The sequence below is a fragment of the Lynx rufus genome, unplaced genomic scaffold, assembly GCF_022079265.1.
Source record: "Lynx rufus isolate CCGP_SWC_20201006 ecotype Redwood Valley unplaced genomic scaffold, mLynRuf1.p SCAF_7, whole genome shotgun sequence".
NCBI classification, from domain to species: domain Eukaryota; kingdom Metazoa; phylum Chordata; class Mammalia; order Carnivora; family Felidae; genus Lynx; species Lynx rufus.
The window spans coordinates 89,656,123-89,667,310 of NW_025814889.1; the positions used below are offsets into that span (position 1 = coordinate 89,656,123).

At 41.2% G+C, this 11,188-nt stretch overlaps 1 protein-coding gene and 1 long non-coding RNA gene across 4 annotated transcripts in view; one reads left to right on the forward strand and one right to left on the reverse strand.

Moving 5' to 3' along the window:
* The window catches only part of LOC124501521 (uncharacterized), a 121,132-nt gene that overhangs the window by 25,435 nt on the left and 84,509 nt on the right, over nucleotides 1-11,188 (forward strand). For all 3 annotated transcript variants that reach the window (XR_006959780.1, XR_006959781.1, XR_006959779.1), the window contains exon 2: nucleotides 461-521. This is a non-coding gene — a long non-coding RNA (uncharacterized LOC124501521). The remainder of the gene's footprint in view (nucleotides 1-460; nucleotides 522-11,188) is intronic.
* Nucleotides 5,729-11,188, reverse strand: part of CUNH12orf56 (chromosome unknown C12orf56 homolog) — an 86,645-nt gene continuing 81,185 nt past the window's right edge. Inside the window, exons 12-13 of the mRNA XM_047065770.1 lie at nucleotides 9,675-9,853; nucleotides 5,729-7,146 (exon numbers count right to left, since the gene is read on the reverse strand). Coding sequence (XP_046921726.1) covers nucleotides 7,020-7,146; nucleotides 9,675-9,853 — 306 coding nt within the window. The 3' untranslated portion in view covers nucleotides 5,729-7,019. The remainder of the gene's footprint in view (nucleotides 7,147-9,674; nucleotides 9,854-11,188) is intronic.

Here is an 11,188-nt window from a genome sequence, read left to right on the forward strand (position 1 = left end):
CTGTCCCTCCCCTGCTCATGCTCTCTTTCTCTCTCTCTCTCTCAAAAATAAATAAACATTAAAAAAAAATTTTTTTAAGATAAAGGAACTAGCAGAACACTTCAGAAGATTATTGAATCCATTTACAGTGACAAAAGGGAAAATTTATATGATTTTAACAAAGTAGGAAAAAATAGCAAAAACATACAGACAAGTGAAACACTTCAGCTAGTTAGAGTACCTGACTGTGGTACATTACTTAATTTGGAATTGCCCTAACATTGACATAATGTGTAAGTTTATTTAAAATAAATGAAAATGTTGATTGTTTTATCTATTGCTATTTAGTAAACCACTCAGTGGGGAGTAGGAGAGACTTAGAAGCTGGCCAGCAGGGAAACTGCTGATGGCTGTGAAAGGTTTTTTATTCATACCAGCAGCATCACACTGTGATATGAATTTCTCTCTATCATTCTTCTAGGTAAGGAAAGGAAAAGAAAGCGGGAAACACTGGAAAAATAAACGAGTTCTTTCCTGTGAAGGTGAGCTTGATTATTTTTCTGTTGAATTTTGATAAAATAGCAAGGATTAGATTAATTAATGATTGATAACAAATGAAGATTAGTGAGAACGGGTAGGGTACTTAATACTACGTAAATATTTGTATTTAAGTTTTTATCTGCATCATGTATCCTATTTGAAAATAAAGTTTCTGTAAAGTAGAAAAACAAAAATAAAATACTTTGGGTGTGAAAAAATAAATTAAAAAAAACCTCCAAAGAATCTAAAACTCAGAAGCTTAAAACAACCCTTTATTTAAAAACAAAACAAAGTTGAGCTCATAGAAACAGAGTAGAAAGTGCTTGCCAGGGGCTAGGGAACAGGGGAGAATAGGCAGAGGGAGAGGACTACCTCTCCAAATTTTCAAGGGTACAAACTTTTATTTTATTTATTTTTTGATTTTTTTTAATGTATATTTTTGAGAGAGAGAGAGAGATAGTGTGAGTGGGGGAGGAGCAGAGAGAGAGGGAGACACAGAATCTAAAGCAGGCTCCAGGCTCTGAGCTGTCAGCACAGAGCCCAACTCAGGACTCAAACCCATGAACCCTGAGATCATGACCTGAGCTGAAGTCAGATGCTTAACTGACTGAGCCACTCAGGTGCCCCAAGGGTACAAATTTTTAGTTGTAAGATGAAGTGTGAGAATCTAATGTATAACATGGTGACTATAGTTGATAATGCTGTATTGTATAAATGAAACTTGCTAGGAAAGTAGAATTTAAATATTCTCATTAAAAAAGGTGAATATGGCGGGGGTGGGGGGGCGGCGCCTGGGTGGCTCAGTCGGTTAAGCATCCGACTTCGGCTCGGGTCATGATGTCGCTGTTTGTGAGTTTGAGCCCCATGTTGGGCTCTGCGCTGACAGCTCGGAGCCTGGAGCCTGATTCAGATTCTGTCTCCCTCTCACTCTGCCCCTCCCCTGCTTGTGCTCTGTCTCTCTTTGTCTCTCAAAAATGAATAAATGTAAAAAAAAAAAAAAAAAGGTGACTATGAGGGCGCCTGCGTGGTTCAGTTGGTTAAGCATCCAACTTCGGCTCAGGTCATGATCTCACAGTTCGTGGATTTGAGCCTTGCATCAGGCTCTGTGCTGACAGCCTGGAGCCTTCTGATTCTGTGTCTCCCTCTCTCTGCCCCTCCCTCGCTTGCATGCTGTCTCTCTCTCTCTCTCTCTCTCTCTCTCTCTCTCTCAAAAATAAATAAACATAAAAAAATTTAAAAAACAAAAGGTGAATATGTGATAAGATGGGTGGGTGGGGAGAAATCCTTTCACAGTGTATAGGCACGTGAAATCATCACATGGTACGCTTGTAAATATCTTACAGTTTTCTCAGTTATACTTTTACTATAAAACTGGGAAAAAATCCAGTCTTTTATTGTATCTCACAATTCTGTAGATTGGCCGGGTGGTTCTCGTACAGGCCTCCCTTGGGGTCTCTCAGGATTTTGATGGGAGGTAAGCACTGGGGCTGGTGCTGTTGCCTCTCTTGGCCTCCTTCGCCCATTCTCTGAGTCCTTTCCTTCACACACTGTGCCGGGCACCATTCCAGTTGCTGGGTTATCATATTGAATAGGACAAATGAAGGCCAGACCCTCAAACAGCTTACATTCTTGAATTCTGACATTGCAAAAATACCCAGGAAACAAATCCATTATGATGTGATGTAGGTGGGTAGGAGGCTACTTTGGAGTGATCAGAGAAGCCCTATTTGAAGTAACACTTGAAGATCTGGGGGACAAGGATTTGCTAGTGCAAGTTTCCAGGGCTTGAAGGGACTTGGGGATTTAAAGCAATGCGCAAAGTCCAGTGTGTTTGGGGAGAAGTGAGGAGACCAATTGGGTTAGGTCACAGAATTAGTCAGAGGCCAGGTCATGAAGGGCCCTGAAAGCCATTAAGGACTTTGGATTTCATCCTGGGTAACAGGAAGTTTTTAAATCATAAATGTATTAATTCTCTTGTTGAAAAGATCACTCTTGCCTTAGAGAAAGGGGTCAAGGGTGAAAACAAGGAGACTAAATAAATAGGCTGTTGCAGTAGGTGCTGGAGGCTTGGACAGGGTGAAAGCTGTAATTCTGGGAAGTCAGTAGATTCCAAATATATTTTGAAGGCATCTCTAGTAAGCACTGCTGATAGGTTGCATTGGGTGAGTGAAAAGAAAGGAGAAAACACAGAGGTTCTCAGGTTTCTCTTTTGAGCAGTGGGATGAATGAAATACCATTCACTGAGAAGACTGTAGAAGAACATTTTTTATTTGGGGTGATGCAAGAAGCAAATATAAAATTTTATTTGAACATGTTGAAGTATGTTATGCTTCCTCAATAATTTGTAATTGAACTAGATGGTTTGAGGTTTACCCAAACTGCAAAAATAAGCCAGGTTATAACAAAGTGTCCTGCTATCTGGGAAATTAGAATAAATGGTAAATATTTAAAGTATAAGTTCATCAAGCAAGTTAGTATTTCTGTTAGGATAATAGCTACAATTTGTTAAAGGGTTTTTGTTTGAACCATATGAAATTATGGATATCGACAATTTTGAACTTGAAATGGCAATATCATATGGTTCATCCCAGTACATAGTAGCCACAGAATTATTTCTTTATATATGAATGAATAAATATTCACAAAAATCCTTAAGGTAGGCTTTTTGTTATCTTACAGTTGATAAAATGGAAATTCTGAAAGAGGTTAACTAACCTGCCACAGGGATGGTGACAAGAAAGTAGGCAAGGAGGAATGAAAACAAGGTCTTTCTGACCTAGCATCTGAACTTTAAGCCACAAAGTCATACTACCAAGATCTCTAGCCAAGGAGTCCTGCTGCTTCCAAACGAGTAAAGCTTCAGACCTCATACACAAATATGCAGATACAAGAGTGCTTGGTCTGATTGGATGGAGAATTGCCGACTGTCTCCCTTCTGGAGAAACCCAAGTCCAAGTGGACCTTACAAGCCAGCATTGCATTTTACAAGTAGATACACTGAACAAAAAGAAATCAGATAGTCAATACTATTAAAAGTTTCTCAAAAATTCCCATCAATTTCTTCAAAAATTTCCATATTCCCTTCTATAATCATCACTGAACTTCTCTATGCTACAAAAATATTAACTATAAAACAAGTGAGTCTAACCTCAGAGAAAGAATATATAATGTCACAGGTTGGAGCTTATCACTAGTCAACAAGCTTTGACCACTTTTATCAAATGCCTCAGAGCACATTTATTACTGTACTCTCAAGCATTCTTATACACTATTAGAAGTGATACTGCCCATGAGTGAGATTCAATATGGAAGCATGTAAAATGTGTTATCAATTATAGGGTCTTCAAGCTTCTCCCTCTTTACATAGTTTCTAGGTTATCTAGATTTCATTAAAGTGAACACTACATGTGAATCAATTAGGAACTCTATAAATACAGTATATCAGTTTGATCCGTTAGTGCTTAGTTGTGTAAGACAAAGGCTGACAAAAGTTTCCATAACTAAAAAGCTTTCTGTCTACCCTTGGGAAGAGTATTTCCCACATAGCTCTTATATTAACAGTGTCAATTAGAGCCAACAATTCCTGGTGGTAAGCAATAGAACTAGTCACTTGTCAATTAAATCACACTCCTACTAATGGAAAATTGAATTTTTTATTTAATAAGCTCGTGAATCTGGGGCCCCTGGGTGGCTCAGTCAGTGAAGCGTCTGACTCTCGATCTTGGCTCAGGTCATGATCTCTCAGTTTGTGAGTTGGAGTCCTGCATTGGGCTCTGCACAAGCAAAGCCTGCTTGGGAATCTCTCTCTTCCTCTCTCCCTGTCCGTCCCCCAATTTGCACTTCCACGCTCTCTCCCTCTCTCTCTCAAAATAAATAAATAAACATTTAAAAAATAACTAAATTAATCTGTTCTTCAATACTATATTGATCAGGGGGTCTCTGAGTAGAGGAGCTAGTATAGTAGCTATTCCTCACATTGGTGCAAAAAAAAAAAAAATAAAGTCAGTACTTATTTTTTTAAGGGCCAGTACTTATTAGTCTGTAAGTTCTCAGCCAGCTTCAATGTTATTTTAGTAATAATAATGGTAATAATAATAAATACTATGTACCGAATCCTTACTACATGCCACATACCATGATATGTGCATTACAAACATCTTTGCATTAAAATCTCCTAACAATCCAGTGGGATAGGTTGTATTATCTTTGTTTTGACTGAAGCTTAGAGATGTTAAGTAACTTCCCAATGTCCAAAACTGCTGCAGAGCTAAGATTTAAACTCAACCATTTTGGCCTCAAAACCCATGCTCTTCCCCCTATTATATGTGTGTGTGTGCATGTGTAATGGTAGAGCTGATTACTGTGAGTTTACTCTTAGTGCAGGTGATAAATGGCAATGCCTGTGTTATAAAAGTGGTCAAAGAGTCTAGAATTTTGAGCCCAGCCTGAAAACTAGCTTTATGTGCTTGCTTTTTTGGTGATCCTTTGTATTTGTAAAAAGTTATATATGTGATTTTCATATTCAAAATGTTTCTACAATTAGACTTCCTAAAAGTAATTATTTTGTAGTTGAAGTCAATATTTAATTGGTCAAATGTGTCTGATTACTTACAGAGATGGATTATTTAGTGATTTTCTTGGCTTTGGCATTAATGCAAAAAACACAGTAGGAAAGAATTGTGGAAAGATAACCGTTTAAAGTATGTATTAATTTTGGGGTTGCCCTCCCACACTGTGCACACGCATAGACAAATGTCATAAGAAAATCAGAATGACAAATTATTCAACCATTAGCTTTCAAAAATGCCACTGACATAGTCCTACATGGAGAGATTCAGATGCATTCTGACAGAGCTTTGGCTCCCAGAGATTAAGTATACTCTTAGAGAAAAGAGAACAGTGAGTGGGAGAAAGGAGCCCTTCAAGCACCTGTCTAAGACATGCAGGAGAGAATCCCAGGCCCTCTCAGGAGCCAGCACTTAGCCCAGAGCTGGGGCACTGTGTAGAAGCTGAGGCAGAGCTGATCATCCTCTTGTTGTCATTCTGTGGGTTCCACCCTTCACCAGGGGTCAGTCAACCCACTGTCCATCATTAGTCCAGTTTGAAGTATTGCTTGCATTTATCCCAAGAATCTTTTCAGCTTCTTCTGACTGACTGTCTTTTGGGAGCAATCCCTCATCTAAAAGCTCAGGACATTCATAAACACCATTCTGCCCGCCCCCGCCCCCCCCCCATCTCCACCTCCAGATTAGAAACTAGAAGTCTTGTAGTCTTTGATGGATGATAGTGGAGGAGCCTTGGATGCTTTGTGGGGTGATGCTGGTGACAGCTGAAAGAGAAACGTTCGGTCCAAAGAAAGCAGGATTATTTGGAATCAACGTGAAATCACCCATTGAGCTGGATAGCAGAGAAATGCACTACCCCATCACAGAGTGTTAAGAAGCATGTTGTCACAGGCAGAGAATGTTTAGAGCTGGATAAGAGCTTGGAGAACATCTTGTCTCACCCTTCCACATAGCAGAGGAAGCCCAGAAAGGAGACCTGCCTTGTTTAAGGTCAAATACCTGGTTAATGGCTCAGCCACAACCAGTAATAAGATGTCTTCAGTGAGTTTAATTCTCTCTCTAATGCACAGCACAGAAAAATCTGGCTTGCGGGCTCTTTTTGGGGGTTTTTCTCAGATCCTCTTTCAAGGCATGATAAGTCAAAATAGAGAACCCACTTCCTAAGTTCTTAGAATTCCAAGTTCAACAGCTCACAGTGACACCAAAGTTGAGTTTTTGTTGGATTAGTTTATTGCCATAAGATAAAGTGAAGACATTTTTTTAAATGGTTGGGAGAGCCATAACTGCTTAAAGACAATTTCTCTTTCACAGAGACTCTATGAGAGTCTCACACTAGCCCATGAGTGCCTGAAACTGAGCACCCGAATGCATTTAATTGTGAAGAAAGCCCAAGCTTCCTTCCCCATGATAAATGAAGAACTGACCTTTCTTCTAGCTGTGCCTGTGTTCTGCTCTTTCTCTGGTGAATACTTACTTCACTGGGATTTTTACAGGTAGACAGGCAGGGGTGTCTACCTATTGCTCAGCATTTCTCTCATGACCACCTTGCAATTTCTAGTCCCCACATGGTTTATCTTTGGGTATTTCAGTGGGTTCACACCACTCTCCACTGTCACACCAACAAACTCATCAGGTTGCACTTTCTACATTTACTCTCCACAGGCCTCTGTTTTCTTTATAGTTTTTTATTTTTAGAAACTTCTTTTGAGAGGAACACTCATTTTTTAGCATCACTTTACGTATGTCATTGTATTTAAAGTTGATTTTTTTGTGGCAGATAAACGACTATTTAAAGACTTCTCTTACGGGTATTGATGGAACCTTTAAATAAAATCTGTTTGTAAGACACAGGGATAGCCAGATATTAAATAAGTCAAAATTTTAAGTCTTCTCGTAAATATTAGGTTGACTCCTGATTAACATTTGAGATTCTTATTAACGTTCCGCACATTGTTTCTGTTCAACCAATTTCAGAACTTCATGAAAAAGTTGAGTGGTAGGTTGGGTAATAGGATACCACAATGGGAGCCTTTTTTCCAAGGCTGGCATGTGAATAAAGTACCTGCAAGTCATGAAAAGAAACAAAATAGCTTTAAAAGCAAGAATTTTCACATTGCTCGCAGCAGTATGCACATACTCACTGGGCATAGGGCTGTTGGGGATGGGGGTCTAAACCTAAGACTCAGCCAGTATCCGCAGCGGTCTGAACTCCCCTGTTTGTGACCTAGAACATCTCTGCTATGGGTGCCTTTCAGCTGACTGAGACACTTCATTCAGCAAAGGAAGTGAATTTCATTTACAATGTATCCATTCTGAAGGCATTACTAGGGAAGCCAGGACTGTCCTCACCACAGTGTGTGCTGAGTGTCTTGCTTCTGGTTTCCTCAGACAACACACAGGAAGTTGAAAGAAAAGGGTCAAGTTGTGGTGACCTGGAGGCCCCAGTCAGGAGGGAAGAGTAGGATTCATCCCCATGGCCTCTGTGAAAGTTTGGGAAAAGCCAAGGGAAGAAAGAGAAGGAGAAAACCGTTAGCCCTCCCCTGATGGCTTAAAAGATAGGTTCTGAACCCTGGGTGCACATTAGAATCATCTGGGGGAGTCTTTGTTGTTTTTTTTTTGTTGTTGTTGTTGTTTTTCAATGTCAAAACCCAGGATCCACTGCAGACAAAATGAACAGAAGGTCTGCATGTGACACCTGAGTGTCAGTACTTTTTCAGTTACTCTGGTGATTCTAATGCATGCAAATTGAAAATCACTACTTTACAACAAGGGTCACAAACCTAAATGCCCACAGGTAACCGATTAGGAGGAGGGTCGGCTAAGAGTAGAGAGGAGGCAAGTAGCACACTAACGGAGTATGCCAGAGGGCAGCTGCTGCTGAGCTCCGGCCAACTCTTGTCATGCAGGAATGTGACGCCATTTTGGCAGATTTTAAAAATTTTTTTTTTTTCAACGTTTTTATTTATTTTTGGGACAGAGAGAGACAGAGCATGAACAGGGGAGGGGCAGAGAGAGAGGGAGACACAGAATCGGAAACAGGCTCCAGGCTCTGAGCCATCAGCCCAGAGCCTGACGCGGGGCTCGAACTCACGGACCGCGAGATCGTGACCTGGCTGAAGTCGGACGCTTAACCGACTGCGCCACCCAGGCGCCCCTTTTTTTTTTTTTTTTTTTTTTTGGCAGATTTTTAAATGTGCGTAGCTAATCATTTAAAAATTGGGTTGTGTGATACATGCTACAACATGCATGCACCTCGAAAACATTATGCTAAGTGAAAGAAGCCAGACACAAAAGGCCATATATTGTATGATTCTGTTGATATGGAATGTCCAGGATAGACAAATCCACAAAGAGAGAAAGCAGATTAGTGGTCACCAGGGGTGGGGGGAGGGGAGCATGGGTTGTGACTGCTTAAAGGGTACCAAGTTTCTTTGGAGGTAATGAAAATATTCTGCAAGTAGATAGTGGTAATGGTTGCACAACATTGTGAAATGTATTGAAAGCCACTGAATTGCACACTTCAAAATGGTGAATTTCATGCTACACCTTAAAAAATAACTGAGGGGGCACCTGTGTGGCTCAGCAGGTTAAGCTTCTGACTTCGCTCAGCTCATGATCTCATGGTTTGTGAGTTGGAGCCGGGCACCAGGCCCTGCGCTGACAGCGCAGAGCATGGAGCCTGCTTCGGATTCTCTCTCCCTCTCTCTCTGCCCCTCCCCCACTTGTGTTCTGTCTGTCTCTCAAAAATAAGTAAACGTTAAAAAAAACAAAAAACAGAAAAAAATTAAGCTTTGTGGACCAATTCAGACAGGCCAAAGAAAACCGTTTTATAGAAGCCAGAGTGGGACCTATGGTGTAAAACCACATGGAGGAAAACCAGGGTCCACAAATTGGGCTGAAAATTTTTAAAAAGCCAATCTAACATAATGTATGCCTCCACATCCTTTCATGTCTGCAACCAAACTGGTAGCAAAGCTGTGCCTGCTGCACCCTTTTCATCTTAAGTCAGACACAAGCTGGGTTTTTTCCTTGATAGGTGCTAATGCAGAGCTGAGCGGCTGCCAGCCTATAAATAGAAGTAGGAACCCCTGAGGTGCAGAACAAGCTGACTGATGAAACCAGCGCTTTTATTCCTCTCCCTTACTGTTTTGTTACTGAGCAAGAGAGGGGTAAAGGAAACAGACAATAATAACCACACTCATTAATTGTTTCTCCTTTATCAATTGCTTTTTTCCCAATGCACCGTTAAATTCACACTCCCTAATTTATCATCCCCTTCAGTAGGGTTTGTTACTCTTAATTACTCACAGCATGTTAAAATCATTACTACTTCCGTGAGGCCCTCACTGGCTGCAACAAAGACAATGAGGGAGACTCGGCTCTTCAAAGAGACTTTGAGGTTTCCTTAGTCTCTGCTAGCCTGGGAATACACTTCCACTGGCAGTGGTTTAAGAGCTCCCCCAAATCCTACTTTACCACGGATCAAAGTGAAATATTACTAAAAACAAAAATAGAATTGCCCTCATCACTTCCATCTTCTAAATATCGGGCCATGTTGCAGAAAGAAGATGAGATTCAGATTTTCCTTACCTGAATTCTTCTCTGTAGTCATTCCTAATATACTCAGCTAAAGTCTGGCTGTACTGCAGGCAGCTCTTGAGGATGTAAAACTGCTGATACAGCAGAACGGCTTGGCTGGGACTTAGCGGCTGAAATGAAGCTCCAAGCCCCTTTACCACCTGTTTCACAATACTGGCCAGGAACGTGATCTAAACAAGAAAAAAACAGTGACAATGCAGACTGCATGCCACCCATAAGGCACCTGTTTCAGCTGGGGCCTCACCTATACAAGTAGGCTGAAGTCCTCACCGCCCTTACACCAATACTGCACTGTTTCTCACTGAAATGGTACTCAGAGAACGCCAGACCGTAGACCAGTTGGGTTTACCGATCGCCCCCCTCAAGCAGGATCAGAATAAATGCTGACCATCAAGGAAATTTGGTTCTAATCTAAAAGGAGAACATTGGAAGCAGGAATGGGGACAGAAGAGGAGCTTGGAAAGGCCTGTGGCTTCCTCCAGGAGAGAAGATAGTCTTTCTTCTCTTCTGTTGTGAAGAACAAATGGCCCACAGAAATGAATTTCCTGTAACTTTCAAAGAGGGTTCCTCCAAGGCTGTAGTTCTCAAAATTTAGTATGCATAAAAATCACCTAGGCAGCTCACTAGACATGTGGAATCCTAAGGCCCGCCTCAAGGTATTTACCATAAACAATTCCCATGGCTTTGTTCCACAGACAACACGTTGACAAACACCAAGTGAGAAACCCAGGAAAACCAGGCTTGACACAAACAAGTGATGTTGATGTCACTGTTAGCTGGGGTTTTCTTTTTTTTTTTTCTTTAATTTTTTTTTAACGTTTACTTTTGAGACAGAGAGAGACAGAACATGAATGGGGGGAGGGTCAGAGAGAGAGGGAGACACAGAATCAGAAGCAGGCTCCAGGTTCTGAGCTGTCAGCACAGAGCCCGACACGGGGCTCGAACTCACGGACCACAAGATCACGACCTGAGCCGAAGTCAGACGCTTAACTGACTGAGCCACCCAGGCGCCCCTAGCTGGGGTTTTCATTGAGACTATGTCTGCGATCATTTCTGACGGGGCAATGAAAATGGAAATAGTAGCAATAATGTGAACTTCTTGAATTCCTGCTTCTCACACACACACACACAAAAGTCATTTACAACCAACCAAGGAAGCCTGGCTGGCTCAGTTGGTAGAGCATGTGACTCTTGATCTCGGGATCATGAGTTCAAGCCCCATGTTGGGTGTAGAGATTACTTAAACACACACACCCCCCAAAAGGGCACTTGGGTGGCTCAGTTAGTTAAGCTACTATAAGAACAGAAAGGAACACTAGTGTCCTTTCAAGCTCTAATGAGCAGGTCCCTTTGCATGCCCATTAAATTAGTAGCAATAAAGGTATTGCCTTTTCTATTGATGCTGCTCATCATGGGCTCAAACCCATGAACCTTGAGCCAAGCCAAAGTGGGACGCTTGGCTGACTGAGACAGCCAGGCTCTTCTAACTTTATTTTTTTAATTTA